Here is a 23410-nt window from a genome sequence, read left to right as displayed (position 1 = left end):
TGGCAGTACGGCTCTAGCTGAGCTGGAGGAATTGCATGTGTGCGATTCCCGATTTAGCAGTCAGCTCAGCAGCGCGTTTATTTTCATTTTACCGGGGGATGAAACAAATGCTGTGGTGTGGTGTGCTTCTTTGCTTATATTCACGGTAAATGTGGAAGGGGCGATTTGGTTAAGTTTAGTAATGCAAGTGAAGATTGGGAGTGGAGCTTGTTTTGTTCAGCTGCAGCCGGACATTTGTTTGTGCAGGAGAGACGAGTGCGCCGAGCTTTCTGGAATTGTTATTTGTTGAAGAAAGCCCTGTGAAATGGCACAGGGCACTTTTCGGTGGTTGTTTGCGATTGTGGTCATTTTGGCAGCGATCACTGGTGGATTGCACGCGGCTACTGATCAGCAAGACGGTATTTTGTTTTGTTTCCTTTCTTAGTACCTTAATGCTTGCAAGGTGTCAGCAGACGGATATGAAATGTTCTCGATATTAAGATTTTAGATTTTCATAGTAATATAAAGTCACGTAGCTGCATTACACTGATTGGCGTTGTTTATTCAGAGATCAGTCTTCGGAGACCTTACACGATCAATAATATGGCTTTCCAGATCCCTCTTGAGAAAAATTGAAAGATCAATGATGTGACAATTTGGGGAATTTGTCTAAACAGAAAGCTTTTATTGTAATCCTGAACTTAAACAATGTATAAATGTGACACCATTGATTGCTGCGGTGTTTGGCCCTGCAATTTCCGGATTTACACTTTCCCTTTGCTTCTTTAAGACCGACGAACTAGTCCTATTCAATTATGGCCACTTATTTCTTCTCCTCTAGCCTATGAGCGCAACAATCATCTCTATTCTACAAGTTGAAAAATAATGACAATTCCGAGTAGCCTGTCAATTGAAATCATGGTAGTACTGTTTCAGAATCTGGGAAAATAGATGGGACACATCACATGCAATAAATAAATGCAGATTTTAGCGTGTTGTAGCTGAAGCAAAACAAACAGCAAAATAATGCAGAGAAATTGCACAAACAAAAAACAAAATGCAGAGAAAATATACATTCAATTACCCGTCAAGATACCTTTCCGCCATAAAGAATTGCTGTATTTCCTAGGAGGAGATATGCAAGTTGATATTCATGTAGAATCGACCTGGGATAGTCATCAGGCGCCTTCTGATGGTTGCTGGCGTAGCATACTCGCTGTTGTGCTGACATCTTTGACCCGAAGTTGTTTGGAAAGAAGGGCACAAAGGTCCTTTCCCCTCCACTTAAGAATTGGAAAAGGGATTAATAGATTCAGTTGAGGCTATGTACTGAATAACAGTGGTATGCTAACCCTCGTTAAGACATCAAAAACCTTAGCAGTAACATTTTACGTTCAATTTATCAAAGGTTCTGTCGAAAGGTAAATTTTGTTTTTCAGTCGATCACTAGAGGCTTGTTAAAAAATAATTTCCATTTGCGTCGATGCCAGTTGATTTTATTGCAAGACTGGCCTTCCGAAATAACTAGATTTAGTTGATTTTTGTTTAACATCACGTTTTCTATTAAACATATTACATTTTATTAGGCAAGCAACAACCACTGATTTATGTGCAGTTTATTTGAAACAAGAGGTCAGAACTGGTGTCTATAATCGTAATGAGAGAATACCAATGTAATTCCTTAGATCAAACCATCAATGAACTGATTTTCTCAGACCTGAACTACATATTAACAGAGGTTCTAAAAGACTTAATGAATCATAAGAAGTTCTTAACTTCATTAGTTTTAAGGTCTGCAAATTCCGCATTGCTAAGTGTATTGAAGCAAAAATAAATTATTAGCATTAGATTGTAATTGTTAACCTTATCTCATTCAGTGTATGATCTTTCCAGGTACTGCACTTCAAGGCATCTATACCAATCTAGGTTCTCCACAGCAACTTAACGGATGGAGTGCGAATGGAGCTGATCCATGTGGCCAGTCATGGAAAGGGGTTTCCTGCTCTGGATCTTCTGTCACTTCAATGTAGTATTTTATATTAATCCTGCTCTATGGTTGTCCTCTCTACCGGTTCTTAAGTTTAGCATAAAGTCTAACAGAACTTTTTCTTTCTTTTTGTAAATCGAACAGAAATTTGTCTGGCTTAGGATTGACAGGAATACTATATTACCAGCTTTCAAGCCTTTCATCATTGACAACTCTGTAAGATGATCAGGCTTTTTCCTAATTAATTATTCTTTTACATTACAGTCAGTGCAATTTACATCCACCTATATTTCCTTCTTCATTTCTCATTTCATAGGAAGTTAAATGCACTTATCTAAATTGTCTGAGAATCAATATATATATATATTCTTATATGCCTGTTGTATCATGTCCGACTCTGATGAAGGGATTTGAGCAACAACAACATTCATGGCAACATTCCTTATTCTCTTCCTCCAAAACTTCAGAATCTGTGAGTTAAAGAATATTGGTGAAATATTTTGTTGGATTGCTTAGGTTTAGTTTATTCTAGTTAGCTCATGTTTTCCCTTTGATGAAATAACTTTGGCAATTTGATGTTGACTGGCAGAAACCTTGCTAACAATAATCTCGATGGGAGTATACCTTATTCCTTTTCAAGCATGACTGCACTGAATTCTGTGTAAGTTCTAGTGAGATGGTTATTCGATTCCATTATATATAACATATTTTAATTGCAATAGTTGACATAACCCTCCTAATCACGGATGGGGATGACTGCAGGGATTTGAGTCACAATCACCTTTCAGGTCAGATTGTAGATGCATTTCAACAGCTTTCGAGTCTCTCAACCCTGTAAGGTTCTTTAAGTATAATTACAGAATCAGATTATGCTGTTTCAAAGCACATTGCAAAATATGATTTTCATTACCTAATGTTAAGTGGTTTCATCAGATGTTTCGCAACTATCTCTAAAATGCAGACATCTGATATTGCATGCTTGTGGACATTAATATTCATAAAAATGGTTTTTCGATCATATCCAGTAAAGTGAATATGCTCTATCTAATGTAGTGCAATGGAAATGAAGTTAAATCTCCATCACATGCAAAGGGGTCATCTAGACCTTGATATTAAAGAGTCCAAATTCTCTATACACCTTCAAAGAGTGTACTCTGCATAAGGAAAACTTTTCAGGACTGACTAAGAGTGATTAAGAAAAGAGAACAGGTGTGTTTTTTGTCATCACTTTGGTACATAAATGTGAAATTTGTTCCAGCTTGATAACTATATATTATAGGGTATGCTAAGAATATTAGGCAACAACCATTATTCAATATTTATACTTACAGTATGCCAATTTGCCAAAAAGTGTGGACTGTTTCAACTGCCAAGAGATAATTGCCATTTGTTATGCAGTTGCCTGATTATATATACATGCAGTACTTTATTGATTTGACTTAGACTGTCCTTTGGGCTGAAGCTTACATTGAATCATAGTGATTTGATCACACACATGCACACACACAGATGAGTATTACACACTCCCGAATGAATATGAATGAAGAGATTATCATGTTTGTTCCTTTGAATTGATAGGACAGGATCCAATGCACTTAAATTAATTATGGGGTCAATCTTCTTTATTAAACAACAGATGAGAAAAAACCACCAGTTAGACATAACCAAGGCAACACCTCATCCCAGGCCTAATGCTCGATTATTCAGGATGGTTCCTGCTTGGATGGCAATTTTTACCTTAATGATTTGTCCACATCCCCTCACTTTGATGATACTCTTTCCCAGGCAAGGAAAGGTAAATTTTGTTGTACAGCTGCAGAGGCTGTACAAGAAGGTAAATTTTGTTGATACTAACATCAAGGAGCAGACAACTCCACCCATCCCTAAAAAGAAATAACTATGGCGACTGGATCACCTGTTACTGATAGGGGCATCCCTAAAGATAAGTATTGGTTTGTATACCAGCTCAGCTTGTGTGATTGATCTTCTCCTGCATCTGCTAAAGGAAGGATTAGTTGCCATCATCATTACAAAATTATAACAATAAACCATTTATAGTATTGTAAATACATTATCCATTCAGGAATAAAATCCCAAATATAAATCATTTCTAAATATTCCACATAAATGAGATCTGAATCACAATTCCTTAACTAATATAAATGAAATCTATTTGACTGATTATCATCATACTTCAGCTGAAACGATTATTGCAGTTATTAAGACATTCATAAGGAAAGGATGTAACGAATATACATCTCATTTGATGAGTTTGCCAATTTGTATCAATTATCTAAAATAGTCCCATGGGCATATATTGCTTCCATAAGTTTGCCTAAAATGAAGGGATTTATGGTATTCATCTTTCTTATGAGTTTACCCAATTGTATGGATTTTTCATATCTTGAGTAAAATGAAATCTTTTCATATTGTTTGTTGTGATTTTCAATAATACTGATTCTTCACTAGGTATTGTTCTCCGAATATACAAAATAATTTTGCAATGTGTATGACATGGACCATGACATTGACCTTGCATATCACATTGGGGTTGCAACAAGAGAAATAAGATCACACGAGTTGGATGCTATTGTCTAGGTGGATGTATTTGGCCTTGGAAGGTGAATGGTTACTAGGGGCATGTGACTGGTCTCAAAAGCACATGAAGGGTCACATATGAAGTTCCCCTATGTGATATGAACTCAGAGATTTGGATTTATGGTTTTGGTAATCATTGGTTGATTTCGTCTCTCTCAACCTTATAAATAGAAGTATTGCACCGGTCATTTCAAATACTTGCTTTTAAAATGAAGCTCTGTGGAAGTCATGCTGGAATTCTATTAGGTTTGGGTCATAAAATGGAGACATTCAAATCTAATTTCACTTTGTATGTAATATGTTTTTGTGGACAGTATAGTGAGGAGTATATTTTTGATGCTAGGGTTTTTCCAAAATGGATTTCTCATGGAAATTTCAAATTTTGGTGTAATGTGAGCTCTATGCGTTCTTTTTGTTTATTTTCATTGTTGCTGATTTACATATATGCTTCAGAATTGTGGGGATTATTAGTTTGATATATAACAACAAACTAATAAAATTTTAAATCAAATTACCCATCTATTTTTCTCAACAGTTTATAACTTTTTACTCTTGTAGGATATCATAGTTTGCTATTTTGTTCCTTAAGTAGAATGATATTTTGTGCTGCAGTGATTTGTCTTTCAACAATCTGAGTGACAATCTACCACAGAGTTTCAGTGCATTGTCAAATCTTAATTCTCTGTGAGTGAATTTGCCTTATCAAGCATCTCTAAGAGACAGAAAGTTAATTTTATTTTTGTGAACATTTCTTTTTTATTTCAGTGACAAGAGTTTTATCACCCTTGCAGCCAGCTGCAAAATAATCAGCTTACGGGGACTGTTAATGTACTCGCCAATCTTCAACTTGGAGATTTGTAAGATAAAGTTCAAACTTATTGACTTTACTGATTTTTTGGAATTATCCAGACATAAGAAAAATGAATTTAATATATGACTTTACAACTTACTCTTTGTTGGTTTCAGGAACATTGAAAATAACCATTTTAGTGGCTGGATTCCTAATCAGTGGAAGTCCAAACAAAATTTTCAGTAAGTTTTCAATTTGCGTTTTTCTTTTGCTTATTATATTTTTGAATCTGAATTGAAATAATTGCCATAACTTATTTGCTATATTATTGTAAACTGCACACTCTTGGATGCATTAACTGTATTGGTTGCACATGAATTTTCCTTGCAGATATGGCGGCAACAATTTCTCTGCAGGTCCTGCTCCCCCCCCTCCACCATACACTCCACCCCCTAGGAGGCAATCAAACAGGTCGCCCACCAAAGGTTCATCTGATACATCAGGCAATGAAGGCAACAATAAGAAATCTTCAAGTGCTGGGAAAATTGTGGGTATAGTAATAGGAGTTTTGGTTGCTGTTGGTGTTGTACTGGGAATTATTGTTTTTGCACGGAAGAAGAATAAAAAATCACACGATGAAGAAAAACTACGCATTGATTCACCTTTCAGCCCACTTGAACCTCTCACCCCTAAAGGTATCACTTATACTCTTCCACCAATAATCTTATTGTATCAGTGTTGGTCTTTATTTTGTTCTTTAGTTGTTTGTTTGGACACGGTATAACTAAGGTGGGTTCTGTGTTCACATTCTTAGAGCCTTATGAGGCCCAGGATGGCTTTTGTGTTTTGAAGAAAATCTCCTTGGATTCCATAATCAAGTACTGAATTTTATTCGTGTCCTTTTCTTCCATGATGTTTATGAATTTTCTGATGTCTTTCTGCCCATTGGTTCTATTCATCACGTGGTCTGTCCTCAATGCATTTATTGACAATTTAAGACAGTTGCTTGTACTTTGCAACAATGGTTATGCGGTTTTACCAACTGAATTTTGTCCAAGGACCTCAGTCTTTAAATTGTTGTACTTCTAAGAAGCTGTCTTTTGCTAAGTATCTCGTACAACAATGCTGTCCTAAGCAAATGTTTTACAAGGAGTCGGCATCGTTACCTTTGAGTAACTTCTTTGATAAAACATTCATTGTGCAATTTTCTTGTGCCCTGAAGGCAGTCCCGGCAGACTGTAAAATTTAGTGTGATTCCAAGCATGTGCTCAGCCAGCATAACATTCAGAAGGAATGTCCCTTGTCCTGTAAGCTAGCTCTCAAGGATGTAGGAAATGTTACTTTCTTCTAGAGCTAGGTTCCATATTGCATTGACTTCACTTATCATGTTCAACTGGAGCTCAATGCCTTTATTTATATGTAGTTTGGACAAAGTATGGTGTATTTAGGAGTTTGTGAGCTACGATCCAATCAACTAGGATTCAATTGTTGTTATTATATTAACTCATGACAAAGTTCATGTGTGCTATATAGCCTTTTATAATATTGTCGCATTGCTTTTATGCAAAATAATTTTGGGGTTGTCTGTTGTTGGACATTACCAAATTTATCTCATCTTTTTAGTACTACAAAATCTTCATTGTATCTTTATGTCCTTTAATTTTGCATTTTCAGGAATGCACAACATGATAAGAGAAACGAATTTGCATTTTAGGATATTATCTCTTTATTGTAGAAGTACCTAATAAGAGATACAAAAGTAAGTTCCCTTACAATACATCAATTACCAAATGCCTTGCATTGAACCAGCTCCCATTTGCTGTCATATGACCATACCATCTCTTTTAGGAAAAGATGAATTTATTGCTAACACCTAGCCTACTCAATTTCAACCATACAGTTTTAACATTTCAAAGAAGTTTCGAGAGAAATCCAATGCTTTCTCTTCAGATACCTTCAATAACATTTTCTAAATAATAAATACTGATAACTCTTCACAACATATTGACATAGAGATCCTTGTCACTGCTTCACTTGTAGTCCTCTTTCATTTCTAGCATGCATGGAAACAAAACCTTCATTCTTGGTTAAATTGAAATCCCATGTATTAGATCTTACCATTCTTAGGCTACAACGAAACACTTCTCTTATGCAGTTGGTGATATTTGCATGGTTTGCTGTATCAACTTCTTGAGCCGATTTGTACCTAGCTTAAAGCACTTGAGATGGAATCAAGTCCTACCTCCTACAAATTGTTTTTAAAACATTACCTAGAACAACAATAGACCAACAAGTCGGTCCAAGGGACTACAAAAGCTTGGCCAAGGGAAAGCCTACAACAGAAACGCTAAACAGTGTCTAGGGGAAGAAAACAAAACAACAAAAGCAAGAGCTCGCAAACCAAAATGAAACCAAATCACCCGTTAGTATAACTGATGCAAATTGTATTGAGGAGTAATGAGTGCAGGTTTGATGCCCAAGAGATCGGTTATTGTGTTGTCATTGATACCAACTTGGTTTGTGTTGGTTGATAGCAAGGTTGCATGGGTACTTGTACCCACACCCCTGGTACTAGTACCCATGTACCCAAGTACCAGGTACTTGGTGGAGATCATCATAGCAAAGGATCTTGAATTAGATCTCAGAGTTTTTTGTTTTTTTGTTTGCATATCAGCTTGTTAGTTATCAAGCTTAATTCAATACCTAATCAGTTTGAAACTTTGATACAATATTGATTAACAATAAACTTTATCACTGTTCAAGTCAGAAGTTTATTATTTGCAATATGTCATTGTCATATGATTTATGATCTTCTTCTTCATGTTTAAAGTCTGCCTTCTCTGTTATGCATCTAAACATTTTATCATATATTATTATTACAAACATATACCTAATTCGAAACTGAAAACAATACACTACATTTGCAAACTTTATCATTGTTCTTGTTTTGAAAAACCATTGTCATGGCTCATAATTCGGTTTTTCTATAAATATAAAAGTAAAATTAAAAATAAAGTTTGACATACCCAAGTACCCCTGTCCCCTATTATGAAAAATAGCTGTACCAGTACCCGTATAGGTACCCTAAGTACCCCAAGTAACCCTGTCCCTGGGCAACCTTGGTTGATAGTTTACCAAGTGAATTGATAAAGTGCAGTTGAATCAATCGTTGTGGTCGTAAATTGGTGTGTGCTACTTGAATGGGAGTTTCAATTTTGTGTCGAGATGTTGTGTGTCCAATCGCACAGGCTGGCAATTCATCTGGAAAGAGTTATGATCAACTGAAGATTGTCAGAGCAACCGGGAAGAACAGTCAGTGGCATGCAATGAATGATTTGACTGGTTAATCAAATCTGCAAGGTTTCAAGTGTTGTGGCTTAGTAAATATTATTTAAACTCAGCTGTGTGATTGATGTTTCGATAGCACAATGATTGATGTACTGGAAGACATAGGTTTAAGTGGATTGAAGATTGTTTTGAAAAGAGTTCATAAAATATTTAGAACAGTTGATGTTTGATTCTCAACCAGTGATGATTTTGTTGGTCCCCGTGAATATTTTGTGATCCAAGTGTCATGGTGATGTGGCAGTAGGATGTGTAATTGTGAGATGGCCTCGCTTGATCATGATGATCAAATTTCTCGAAGTTATGAAGTATATTGGAAAGAGTGAAAAGGTTTGAACTGTTCTTGATCAGATCAACGATTGATTGCATTTGGAGGGCGACAAAGTTTTGACAATTGATAGATTAGGGTCTTGTGATATGTTTTGGTAGGCCAGAAGTGAAATTCAAATGTAGCACATAATATCTAAGGTAGTGGCTTCCCTAACAATTGAAGATTGTACTTATGCCCAGTTTGATGTATTTGCAAAGTTGTAGGTCGTGAATGCTAGGTGTGGTCGAGCAGTATGTGGATTGTCTAAAAGAGAAGCATAAGTTGTGCTTAACTAGATTTGTGCAAGCAAAGGAGAACTGCTACTTTCAAATCATTTTAATTTTTGGATCCTAACAAGTTTTCCGACTTAAATCCCTTATTTAGGACACTCTTAACAAGGTGAGCAGGATCCTAATAGGTCTGAAGTTAAATCCCTTAATTGGGTGGCACATTAATTTGAGTGTGAAATCCAAAAAAAGTCACTCCTAGCAAGGTAAAGCTCCTAATAGGGCAGGAGGCAAATCCCTTAACCGAGTGACTCCTAATAGAGTTTGCTCTTAACCGGGCACTATTGTAAGCTCCTAACATGGCTAGGCCAATTGAGCATATTTCAAAAAGAGTGCAAATACCTGTGGGTGCTTATTCCCACTATGGTTTTTCCCTCTGACTAAGGGTTTCCACGATAAAAATCTTGTTGTTCTTGTGTTGCATTTGTGGATGGTTTCATTAGACTCATTATATGTTGCTTTACAAGTTATAAATTAATGCATGTGGTTGAATGGTTAATGATAAGATCTGATTTGGGTTGCATAGTTAATAAAGTTTGGATTTGGTAGATTACTGATTCACCCCCCTGTAATCTTGGACATTATAATACTTACAATCGTTCTTACAACCTTGGTTCTCTTTGTGAAAAGCTTAACAACTTGAGGAAAAGATCAAATGATGAAGAAGGATGGTCCAGAGTTCACAAGGGATAACTACACCATATGGAGAGACTAGATGAAGATCTATCTCAAAGGCATGGGGCCACAATCTTGGAATCATGTTGAGAATAAATTTGTAGTGATTGTTGAGACTCTTAGCGCATATCAATTAAAGGAGCAGAAGGAGAACATGCAAGCATTGGAAGCCATTGTAAGTACTCTATCTGATACTGAGTATATTGATATTCGTTGACTTGAGATTGCTTATGAAGTTTGGGAAAAGCTCAAATTAGTCTATGGTGGAGATAAGCATGTGCTAAGAGCTAGGGTAGATAGCTTGTAGGGCAAGTATGATGACATGGAGAAGGTAGAAGGAGAGAATGGTGCACAATATGGTCAAAGGATAAAAGAAGTTGTTGGTGCTATTAGAAGGGCCGATGGTACTATAGAAGAAGATGTGGTAAGTAAAATTCTAAGAACCTTACTACCTGCTTATACCATTTGAGTTTCTTCCATTCATGAGTTGAAGGAGCTTTCAAGGCCTCTTGGTTTTTGGTTTCGGGGAAGAAAGTGAAAGAGAATCAGTTTTTGGTTTTGGTTTTTGGTTACTGGGAACTTGAATCAGTTTTTGATGAAGAAAGAAATCAAGATGAACTTGAAGCCCTACTTGCAAAGAGTTTTCCTAGAGGTACTAGTAAGTACAAAGACAAATTACCATTGAAGTGTTTTTCATGCAACAAGATAAGACATATTGCTGCTAGGTGTCCTAATGGTGAGCAAAAGGATAAGATTAGAAGATCTAAAGAAAAAGGGAAAGAAATATTGCTTGTTGCAATGGATGAAGGTGTAACAAATGAGAAATGAGGAGTCAAAAGATAATGAAGAAGATGTGGTCTTTGCTGCAGTTAAAGAAGAGACCACAAAAGATGAAAAGGCGTTAGTCTCACAAATGGAACATAGTAATGATTGGGTCATTGACAATGGATGCTCACATCACATGATTAGTGACATGAGAAAGTTCTTTAAGTTAGAAGAATTTGATGGTGGTGTGGTTAGGTTTGGAAACAACCCACCTTGTTTGGTTAAAGGTTCTATTGCTTTGAATGGAAAGAGTAATGTTGATGATGTCTTTGTAGAAGGTCTGAAACATAACTTGTTGAATGTTGGTCAGTTGAATGATAAAGGATATCATCTAGAATTCAAAGGAGGTGTGTGTCGAATACTTGGACGCTCAAGAGATCTGATTGCTAGTGAGAGACAAATTAAAGGTAATTTATTCCATCTGAATACTACTGTTAATAGTTGTCTGGTTGCTAGAGTTGAAGATAGTTGGTTGTGGCATAAAAGATTCCGGCTTGTGAATTTCGATAGCTTGGTCAAAGTGAGTAAGTCAAATGCAGTTAACTAGTTAAGCCAAACAACGTTATGTGCAAGAATGTTAGTTGGGTAAATTAACAAATTCTACTTTCTGTAGTAAGATATATTCATTTGAGAATGTATTGGTTTTGGTTCATATTGATTTGTGTGGACCTATGAGGACATGAAGTTATCATGATGATAAGTACTAAATGTGTTATTTGTTGATGATTACTCAAGAATGATATGGGTGACCTTTTTGAAGGATAAATTTGAAGTCTTCCATAAGTTCAAAGTATTCAAAGCACTTGTTGAGAAGGAAACCGATAAGAACATAAAGTGTCTTATATTAGACAAAGGTGGAGAATATAGTTCGTGGGAGATTGTTGAAGACTACAAGAAGAATGGAATCAAAAGGCAAATGTCTGCACCAAGGACTCCACATCAAAATGGGATTGTAGAAAGAAGGAATAAGACCATAGTTGATGCTTCTAGAACTATGATGATCCAAGGAGATGTAGCCAAGATGTATTGGAGAGAAGTCATAAGTACTGCAATATACACAATGAATTGAGTACAAGTAAAGAAAGGAAACTTTACAAGACACCTTATCAATTGTGGTATGGACATACTCCTAGTGTTAAGCATTTCAAGGTTTTTGGTAGAAGATGTTATATCAAGAGAGATGAGTTCACAAACAAGTTTGATCCTAAGAGTGGTGAAGGCATTTTCTTGGGGTAACCAAAAGCAAGGCATACAAGTGTTTCAATAAAAGAACAAATAAGATGACTGAAAGATGTGAAAGTGGATGAATACCTAGAAAGATCTAAAAAATCTGATGAATCCAGCCAACAAGAAGCAGAAGATGTTTAGAAGATTGTATATGTGCAATTGGAGGTACAAGATACTATTGAATAGGACAATAAGGAAGAAGTGGTTCAACCGGTAGAAGATCCTAGACCTGAACTGATTATACCAAGGTATGTAAAGATGAATCACTTTATTGATCAAAGCATAGGAGATGAGATTGCTAGACAAATAGAGAAGAAAAATAAGAGAAAGTACATGTTTGATTTTTGAATTTGAGCCCAAGATTGCTAATAAAGCATTAAGGAATGATGATTGGATTAAGGTTATGAAAGAGGAACTTGATCAAATTGAGAAGAATGATACATGGACACTTGTTCCTAGACCGATATATAAGATTGTGATTGGCTCAAAGTGAGTTTTAAGAAACAAATAGAATGAATATGGAAAGGTCATCCAAAACAAGGCAAGACTAATATGCAAAGGTTATGCACATGAAGGGGGATTGGACTATGGAGAGACTTTTGCACTAGTGGCAAGACTTGTAGGGGATAAGTTGCTGCCATCATAAGTGTTTGTAGATAACATAATCTTTGGCGGTGATGATGAGATGAATTTGGCATTTGGAGAGGAGACGAAGAAAGAATTTGAAATGTCAATGACTGGAGAGATTAAGTTCTTTATTGGATTGTAGGTTATGCAATTAAGGGATGGCATTTACACCAGTCAGTCTAAGTATGTGAAGGTAGTGCTGAAAACCTTTGGAATGGAAAACTCCAAACCTATTGCAACCCCCATGGTGAGAGGATGATGAGTGAAGTGCAATGAATGAAACTCTATACCGGTCTATGATAGGGAAATTGCATTATGTTGCTCATAGTAGACTAGATACTGCTCAAGTAGTTGGGATAGTGGCAAAATTTCAATTGAACCCTAAGGAATCCCATATGGTGGTGGTGTAGAGAAATTTTTGGTACTTGAAAGGAACTACAAATTATGGTCTATTGTATCCACATAAAGGCAATTTCTTTGAGTGTGTTCATTGATGCAGATTGGACATGAAACATTGATGATAGTAAAAGCACAAGTGGTGGTGCATTCTTCCTTTGTGGAAGAATTGTATCATGGATAAGCAAGAAACAAAGTTGCATTTCCCAATCTATTGCAGAAGTTGAGTATGTGGCAACTTCTAATAATTGTTTAAAGGCTATATGGATGAAGCAAATATTAGAAGGAATCCAAGAGAAGGTAACTGGATTAGTGACCATCTCCTGTGATAATACTAGTGCAATCAACGTTTTCAAGAACTCGGTAATGTATCCCAAAACCAATAAATTGTATTAAACTATCCTTTTCTTGAGAGAAACAGTGCAGGGGAAGGAAGTCAAGATGGAATATGTGCCAACCAAGAAACATATAGCAGATATCTTTATTAAGTCACTACCTAAGAATTCTTTTGAGTATTTGAGAGGTAATCTAGGGGTGATACCCCTATCAGAATGGAACTAAGATGTTGCAACATCAATCTAGTAAAACCATTGGATGGCATTCACTATGGATTGATGTTATTGTGATTATTCCTTAGGGGGAGCAGTTGGAGGTGATGAAAGATTATTGCAGTTAAAGATGACCTATGTTGTATGACACCTTTGGCATTATTGTCAAAGGGGGAGAAGACTACTACTAGGAAGAAGAGCAACAAAAGATTAAGAGAGTTAAAGAAGTTTCAATCCAAGGGGAGCAAACGTTATTTCTTAAGCCTATGCCTTGTGATGACTATCTTATGTCTTGTGATGATTGTTAGCATAATTGATACAAATATGTATTAAGGAGTGTTGTAGTGCAGGTTTGATGCCTAAGAGATCAGTTATTGTGTTGTCATTGATGTCAACTTGGTTTGTGTTGGTTGATGTTTTTACATGGAGAATTGATAAAGTGCAGTTGCATCTAGTGTTGAGGTTGTGTTGTGAGTTGAATTGGCGTATGCAACTCGAATGGGAGTTTTAGCAATGTCTCAAGATGTTGTGTGTTGGATTACACATGTTGGTAATTTATCTTGAAATAGTTATGATTGATTGAAGATTGTCAAAGCAGCTAGAAGGACAGTCGATGATAGTTGATGATTGATTTGATTGGTTTATCAAATTTGTGAGGATTCAAATGTTGTGGTTCAAAATATATTATCCAGACTCATCCGTGTGATTGATGTTTCAATTACACAATAATTGGTTTATTTGAAGACAAAGGTTTAGTGGATTGAAGATCGTTTTGTAATGTGTTCACAAAATATTTAGAATAGTTGATGTTTGATTCTCAGTCGGTGATGAGATGGTTGGAACGGTGAATCTTTCGTGATCCAAGTGTTGGGTGATGTGGTAGTATGATATGTAATTGGGAGATGGTCTCACCTCGATCACGATGATTGAATTCCTCAAAGTTATGGAAGTATATTGGAAAGAGTGAAAAGGCTTGAACTATTCTTGATCCAATTGATGAGTGATTGCATTTGGAGGCAACAATTTTTTGCAAACAATGGATTAGGGGTATTGTGATATGTTTTTGCGGGCCAAAAGTGAAATTCAAATGTAACACATTTTGTTTAAAGTAGTGGCCGCCCTAACAAGTGGAGAATGTATTTATGCCAGTTTGATGTATTTGCAAAGTTGTAGGTTGTAAATGTTGGGTGCGATTAATCAGTGTGTGGATTGTCTACAAGAGAAGGAAGTGCTTAATTGAATTTGTACAAGTAAAGGAGAAGAGATACTTTCTGATCATTTCACTCGTTGGATCCTAACAAGTTCTCCAAGCTAAATCCCTTAACCAAGTCACTCTTAACGAGGCGAGCATAATCCTAATAGGTCTGGTGTTAAATGCCTTAATCAAGTGGCTCATTAATTTGAGTTTGAAATCCTTTATCAAGGTTACTCTTAACAAGGCTAGAGGCAAATCCCTCAACTATCTGACTCCTACTAATAGAGTTTCCTCTTAATCAAACATTATTGTGAACTCCTAACAAGGCTAGGCCTTTAACTAGGTGTACTTCAAAAGAGTGCAAATACTTGTGGGTGCTAATTCCCATTGTGGTTTTTCCATTTGACCAAAGGTTTTCACGATAAAAATCTGTGTTCTTGTGTTGCATTTGTGGATGGTTTCATTTGTCGCATTATTTGTTGCTACACAAGTTAATAAGTTAATGCATGTGGTTGAATGGTTAATGATAAGATCTGATTTTGGTTTCACAGTTAATAAAAGTTTGGGTTTGGTAGATTGATTCACACCCCTCTTAGTAATCTTGGACCTTATAATACGTACACCACCCCACTAGCTGCTGCGAGCAATAGAGGAGAAATTCAGAACAAAAGGAAAGGCCTTAGGGCACGAAGAGAGCCAAACCGTCGCTAATAGCCTCTATACGAAGGTCATCTTGGTAAGTCATTCAAACATGTGTTATAAATGAAATTTTACAAACCCTTTTTATGGTAGTTGTGGCTGTACTCAATGAATGCTGCCCAAGGAGTGCAAGAGTTTTTTTTTGTATGGAAGAGCTGGGATTAGGGGATGCATCTCGAGGACAGGAATGGAAGGGAGCCATTTTTTAGGAAACATGTATTAATTAGAAGGGAAAATTTTAAAAATATAGAAAATTTCAAATATTCATATGATAACATTAGTAAGGCAATCATCATATACATCATAGAACCTTAATACATAATATTGGAGTTCAATTGATGTGTTCATTTCATAGAAAATGAGTCATGACAAACAAAATGATTTTTCACAAAATTTAATTGTATGTATTGACAAAATAAACGACATTATATGTCATTAGCTTATCCAAGTCAGTATAACTGATCATACTCATGATGGCCTTGACCAAACTAAGAAGATATTCTACACCATCCCACCAAGAAGCTACTCTTAGTGCCCACAAAAGTTGGTTTGATCTATGTTAGGAAATGCCTCTTAAACCTTAACAAGTCAGTTGAGGGTGAGTGTTGGAGGTGAATTGACTCCGAACAACCTATTGAAAATTAAAACTACAAATTTCAAAACCTAAAGACAAAGAAGAGAACCTAAGTTTTGAAAGATGATTTTCTAAAAGTGATACATAAAATTCTATTGTTTCAATTACCCTGCAGCCGCCATTTGAAGAATGATTTAGGTATGGCTTGTGGCATATGGTGGTTAGTGATGAACGTTTAAATCTCTTTAGCCTTGGTAAACACTTGTTTGATCCACTTAATTTTGTTGCCAATCTCTTGTAGTATAAGGTTGAGCAAATGGATAGTACAAGGTGTCCAAAAGATGTGTGAATAGTCCACCTCAACAAAACTAGCTGCTGTGCAATTTTTTTGTGCTAATGCATTACGATTTGGACAATGTTATTGCACATCACATAAGGGTTTGGGTAAAGATCCCTCAATTGTGAATCCTCCAATAGTACGTCCTTGAAATGATACTAAGCACATTAATCCTTCAAACCCTTAATCTTTTATTTACAGTGGTCAAGATCAATTCAAATCTATCGCTTGAATGTTTCCTAGATACAATCAATTATTTCAATGTAACATATTATCCTTCACATAGTCAAGTGCCTATAAGAGTTGAACAAAAAATGATGTTGCGAATGAGTCCTTGGTGCTGTTGTAGCAATTACCCATGCATGCATAAAGATATGGAGCTGTTACAACTTACGAGTCTATAAAATGAAGTAACAATTATTGAAACCCTCAAAAGATGAAGATTTTTAATGCTAGTGGTTGTCTTGAAAATGGTAGTGGTTTAGGTGATGAAATTCCTGCAGCGCTTTTAGGTATAATCCCCATGCATAGATAATTTCAAAGTCTTTATCCTGCAAATGTCACCTGCTATCCCTACGGCTAGCATTAGGGCACAACTTCTGCCAAATAGAAATAGCTGCTTAGAACCTCTGCCATTGTTTTGGCTAATATTGTGAGTAGTTTTTCAGAAATCCAACCACGCAAACTGCTAGAATCTTTGTAAATTCTACAAGAATATAGAACTCCTTGTCACATTTGTAGGCAAATATATGTTCAGTAAAAATGGAAACTTACAGCTAAAGCTTTAAATGTTAAATTCTTAAAACTTGAAACTGACGATTTGAGTGAATAGAAAATTAAGATTATAGATAATGCATCACTTGGATAAAAAAATCTGAAAGTAGAACATAAAACTACCAATTTCTTGACAGTTTTTGGTTGCATGTTCAAGCTAACTTCAAAAGGGGATTAGATGCTGCACTTGGCTAGAAAATTGTTCAGTATCATTGCCATAGAGAAAATGTTCTAGAAGATGTAATCTGACCTTTCTTCAAAAGAAACTAGCTTCTTTCGTGGATTTTACAGTAGCACATCCTGGTTATCTTATCCTTTACATAATCACATCAAACACTTCCAAGTTTTTGATAAATTGAACCTGAACACATATACCAAAATCTTAGGTGCTAAGGTAATTGTCCAAAGAGGTGCCTATGCCCGCTCATCAGAAGTTGGGTGGGCTGACATACCCCATAAGTGGTCTACATTGTTACAACAAGGTGAGGTGGGCTGATCACCTGATATTTTCATTCTTATATTTCAGTACAATGATTGTGATGTTGGGTGCTAAAGGGTTCCCAAACAATTGTGAGTAACTACTACTGGCAGGTGTCTCTATTGAATAAGATGTTCATAAGAATTCTATGATGCCCATTGCTTTGTAAAAGAATCAGAATGATCTTTTTGTAGCAAACAAGTGTCTAGTGTACACACATTGCAACTAGAATCAACCCTACTACTGTCAACCTGCAAACCATTTGAATGCTAGATGTAACATAGGATCATCAATAACAGCTATGTGTTGGAGCTTAGGACTGATAAATAATCACAGAAAAGCTAGAGATTGTGATTGGCATAACTCATTGGATTGAATAATGAAAATTAAGATTACGAAAAGGGAAATGAAAAATTAACTGAAGTGCAAACGGGCCTTACTAAAATATGATAAATTATAGCAAATAAAAATGACAGACTTAGTGGCTTTAATATTTGGTAGTAAAGAAACTGAAGAAAGTGAAATGAAATGAGAACATATTCTTTCCTATAGGAATTACCATTTTTGAAACAACTATTTTTGACTTTTAGTCATTTAGGAAAGTTCAAAGCTCAAAGCACTGATGAAAAAGAGAGATGTCTCTGTGTCTGTGTTCGTGAGTCTGTACAGCACGCGCAAGGCATAGCCTGATGAGATATTCATATACACAATGCAAGATTCTTCTAACTGTAGACAATATTCCATGCATTTTTGGTTGGTTTAGCTATAGTCATTTTACTGAAAAGTGGCACAAAGTGTAATTATTGAACTGTGTCATTGTTTTTACACTGCTTAATACGTGAATGGCATCTTATTAGATTAACAATTGATTTTGTTTTATTAATGGCTTTCAAACTATAATAATTATTTAGTTTTGGTCCTTGGCCATGTGCAATGACTAATAACATGTTTTGTTTTTTTCTTAAATTACTAGTTTCTGCAGAACCAAAAGAGAACCCTGAGCAAAAGCTCAGACCATCACCACCACCACCTGAGATTACTCTGAAGCCTCCTCCTTCAGATCGTAACAAGCCATCTGGAGATAAAGGTTTTGGAAGTATTTTCGCTAGTAAAAAGACAAAAAACCCAATTACGGCAACAGAGTACTCTATTGCAGACCTCCAGATGGCAACAGGGAGTTTCAGTCAAGAAAATCTTATTGGTGAGGGTTCTCTTGGACGTGTTTACAGAGCGGAATTTCCCAATGGAAAGGTAGTGTAAATATATTTATGTTGGTAAAACTTATGAGTTACTTCTTTTGTCTTGAAAATGTATTTCTCTTTGAATCTGAAATGTGTACTAGAGACCGGAAAGTGGAAGAATATAAAAATGAAATTATAAGTTTTAAGTAAAATAAACGAGGATAAATGGTGCTCAATAGGTATCTCCAACATGCACCTAGAGATTCAAGTTTCTGGATGAAGGTTTTTAGTTTGGAGAATAAAAGGTATTCATTCAATAGGAAGGTTATGTAGGAATGCCTGTTTCCACGGATTTAACTCTCAAGATGTTTGTCACAACTTTTTATACTCACAAAGGACTGTTTGTCACTTGTTGCGGTTGTAGAACTGGACCATTTTGATAGCTTCAAGCAATGCACCCATATAAAAAAATTACCATGTTTTGGTCATTGCAGATCTCTGAGTGACATATCTGGTCTTAGTTTAATCGTTGGGTTTGGCGCATAATCTAAAGCTTGCTTGTTGAGCATATCACCAGTAGATGTTTTAGGTTTTCAACAGATGGGCTCATTGGAAACTTAATCAATTCTACAAAGAGAGCTTCTTTTATTTCAAGCATGGGGGTTATGAGTAGATTGTCGATGCTGTCCGAATGAACATGATGATGGAATCAAAATTGGTTTCATGTCAACACCTGTATTGCATCAGTACGATTCCCTTTGGTCAACAATTCTAATTTACAATGTTTTAAAAGAGGCCCATAAGAGTCGAGTAGACTTTTTTGGGAGTTATTGAAGAAACTCCATCTAGATAGAGTTTCAGAACATGCCAATATTAGCATCCTGCATGTTGTGTCCATGTGGCATCAATATTTTCTTTGAAGCTCATTAAGACTATCTATCTTATCATAAAAACTTAATTCATAACACCAATGAAGCAAAAAATCTTTTGGGGAAAAATTGGCAAACGAAAATATTAATATTTTTTCAAAACGTTGGGAATAAATCAGATTTTCAAGGAAACTTGGAAACATAAGAGGGAAATCTGCCATTTTAATTATTTAAATGACATTTTATTAGCATTGAGATATAGAAAGAAGAGAAAAATGAGTTTAGGTCATGAACAGTGGAAGAAAGATTTATTTTCATTTATGTTTGTATTGCTGATTACTAGCAGTGGACAATGAATGCTGCATAGTGCATAAATGATAACTACATACAATTATTTTTTAAATTTCAATAATAATTTTCTTTGTAAAATGTGAAACATTTTTTTAGGGCTTCAGACTTTGAAGATGAGCCCATATAGGTATTTTTTAGTTTCATAAATTGGCTAGTTTTAGAAACTGGTGATTTGGCTAATAATTTAAGATTTAATGCCAATCTAAATCGTCATATTTACATAAATTTTAGCTTTAAAATATTTAAAATCGCTCAATAATTTATTTCACTAAAAATTTAATGTTCAAAGATTTGCCATAATATTTGATATATGATTAGATTTGATTCACCTAATTGAAGAAATTAAAATTAATTCATCAATATTTAGTTTTCACTTGATCCTCATAATAATTCATGAGTTAAAAAATATTTAATTTTCATTTGTAATATTCTATGGTGATTAATGAAATTTCTATTATTTTTGAGATTCACCAATATTTTCTATAAAAAATTATGATTCCAGGCATTCTACAATGGTAGGAAGAGTGGAATGTGATGCTGTGAGTGTGTTAATGTTAACAATTACTTTACTTAAATTTGACAACAATCTTGGGTGAAAATATCAATATGCCATAGAATTCTGCAATGAAGAGATTTCCTTAGGCATGAAGCAAATTGTAATTCATGTCTCACGCTTCTTTATTTTATCCTGCTCCTGGATATATGTATGCTGTATAATTCTAGAATGAAATATTGCCTTGGGTGTGAAGCAACCTGCCATTCACAAATCATGGGTTGGTTGGATCATGGATAGCTTGCACCTTAAATATGTAAACCTCTCTGCATTTATGATTCATAGCTCATGAGATATTCATATTAGTGCATTTTGCACACCAAATAACTATAGACGAATGAGTGGAAATCTGTGCAAAATCTTCTCTCATGATTTATTCTAGAGAAATGCAATTATGTTTTATCCTCAAGAAATATAGATTGACTAATTCTCGGATCAGCCTCCAGGTTTTGGCAGTGAAAAAAATGGACACTTCAGCTCTCTCCCTACAAAAACCTGAAGACTTTCTGGAAGCAGTTTCTACCATGTCACGCTTACATCATTCAAACATCACTGAGCTTGAGGGTTATTGCACAGAACATGGCCATTATCTTCTAACCTATGCATATTTTGCCAGCGGATCTTTATATGACATATTGCATATGGCAGATGAGACAACAAATAATTTGACATGGAATATTCGTGTAAAGATTGCACTGGGGATAGCAAGGGCCTTAGAGTAAGTTCAATGTTATTGGGTCAGGTTATGGCTGTTGAAGTTCTGGAATCCAATTTGTATTCACACAATTTTTTCTGTACAGGTATTTGCATGAAATTTGCTCTCCACCCATTGTGCATAGGAATTTCAAGTCTGCTAACATTTTGCTTGACGATGACCTAAATCCTCATCTCTCTGACTGCGGTGTTGCTGCTCTTAATCCGAGTTCTGACCGTCAGGTTTTAAACTCTTCTGTTCAGATCAACTTATGTTTATCTCAATTTTCTGATGCAGTCACTAATCAGGAAAGGGTATTGGAAACAACACAATAGAACTTGAATTTCTAATGATAATCCTTTTCAGGTTTCAACTCAGATGCTCAGTTCCTTTGGGTACAGTGCTCCTGAGTATTCCATGTCAGGAGTCTATACTGTGAAGAGTGATGTTTATAGTTTTGGGGTGGTTATGCTAGAGCTTTTGACTGGCCGGAAGCCTCTGGATAGGTAAGTTTTCTCTTGTTTTGAGAGTGGAATTTGGTTCTTCAATGATACCTTTACACTGATTGAATTTCTGCTGTTTATAGTTCAAGACCAAGGTCAGAACAATCATTGGTGAGATGGGCTACCCCTCAACTTCATGATATCGATGCCTTGTCCAAAATGGTTGATCCAGCAATGAAGGGAATTTACCCTGCTAAATCCTTATCACGTTTTGCTGATATTGTCGCCCTCTGTTGTCAGGTATCCAACACAAATCAAAATTTTCAAGCATTCTGTGATCGATTATTTTCAAGCATACTGTAATCAAAAGCAGGAACATGATACTCAAAATTAGTGATTCATAAATTATGAGAGCATGGGGTCTAGGCTTAGAAAATTTGAATTTGACTATCAATTCATCATTTGTCTTGGCAGCCTGAACCGGAATTCCGACCTCCAATGTCAGAAGTTGTGCAGTCAATGGTGCGATTAATGCAACGGGCTAGCCTTAACAAGAGAATGATGGGAGATGACCTGGGAGGTCCTCATACGGATTCTTTAGATTCGTAGACGCAAAGAGGCCGCATCCTTGTACTTGGAAAGACTTTTAACCTTTGTTATTACCAGCTGAAGAAACGGTGGACTGAGGGCTTTAAGCAAGATTCTGCCATGAAGCCAAGCTGTAGAGTTGTTAACATCCTTTTAAGGCTATCCTATTTCTGGATGTATTTTATTCATATGTTATGTTAAATAAGTTTTTGCCATAATGAACATACCAATTGAAATGGTACCATTCTGATATGTAAGTCCACGTGATTTAGTTGCACGTGTTATGTTTCAAAATGACAATTTTCATATTTCGATTGGATTTCAAATTGAATGGAAGTTACATCATCCGTTTTCTTCGAATGTGGAAATGGCCTCATCTCCTTTACAAGTTAAATATCAAGAATGTTCGTTTATTATGTAGAAAGTTGAGCATCATTCTTTTCAATTTTGGTCACACCCGATGGAATTTAGTGAAACAACGACGGTTGAAGGTAAATAGAACAAAGCGATTGTTATATGCAATTGATCATCACAATTTAAGAAGGTTGAAGGCTAAGTAGTTTGTGTTGCACTCCTGTTGTTTGCGATTGATATTTAAGCTGATTAAATCATGATTTGTGGAGGTTAAAAGCTACGTGCAGTTTATGTTCCAGGAAGGGCGCAAAAATACTTAAAATTCTTGATACAGTTCTTGTGAATAAGAGTTCACATCTGTTACTTTGTGTAAATGATAGAAGGACGAAAATTTGAAAGAGAAACAACTCAAAAGATCCTTTGGAATATTTTTTGTCCATCTACCAAGAACATCATGCATTATTATAGAAGAGATTATAGCCTATCTATGCTGGGCACGTTCTATCACAAATGATCAATAGATCATGAGATACAAGTGTAAGCATGGAGTCATCAAAAACCTATATGGGTGAAACCACTAATCTGAAACATTAGACATCCAGAGTATATTTATTATTGTGTAGAGGATTAGCTGTAGTGGGAGAGGGGGAAACTCACAGCTTCACCATCTACTTGTTCATAAATCACACTCTGGAAAGAAAAGAGAGTGGATGTACTTCTTTATTA

At 35.7% G+C, this 23410-nt stretch overlaps 1 protein-coding gene across 1 annotated transcript; it reads left to right on the top strand.

Annotated features, from left to right (window-relative positions):
- The first annotated feature begins 259 nt into the window (after positions 1-259).
- On the top strand, positions 260-22690 carry LOC149572957 (protein STRUBBELIG-RECEPTOR FAMILY 8-like). The gene is made up of 16 exons (XM_089814087.1): positions 260-398; positions 1873-2005; positions 2111-2182; positions 2373-2438; positions 2556-2627; positions 2729-2800; positions 5177-5248; positions 5356-5421; positions 5531-5596; positions 5745-6049; positions 18625-18902; positions 21052-21323; positions 21406-21541; positions 21666-21805; positions 21886-22042; positions 22217-22690. Exons 1-16 carry the CDS (start codon positions 305-307, stop codon positions 22349-22351), a joined length of 2136 nt encoding a protein of 711 aa, XP_089670213.1. The 5' UTR covers positions 260-304; the 3' UTR covers positions 22352-22690.
- The last annotated feature ends 720 nt before the right edge of the window (positions 22691-23410 follow it).

This window comes from Cupressus sempervirens, chromosome 2 (genome assembly GCF_028749045.1).
Source record: "Cupressus sempervirens isolate cs-2001-9-10 chromosome 2, ASM2874904v1, whole genome shotgun sequence".
Classification (NCBI taxonomy): Eukaryota; Viridiplantae; Streptophyta; class Pinopsida; order Cupressales; family Cupressaceae; genus Cupressus; species Cupressus sempervirens.
This window is presented reverse-complemented; position numbering and strand designations above follow the sequence as displayed.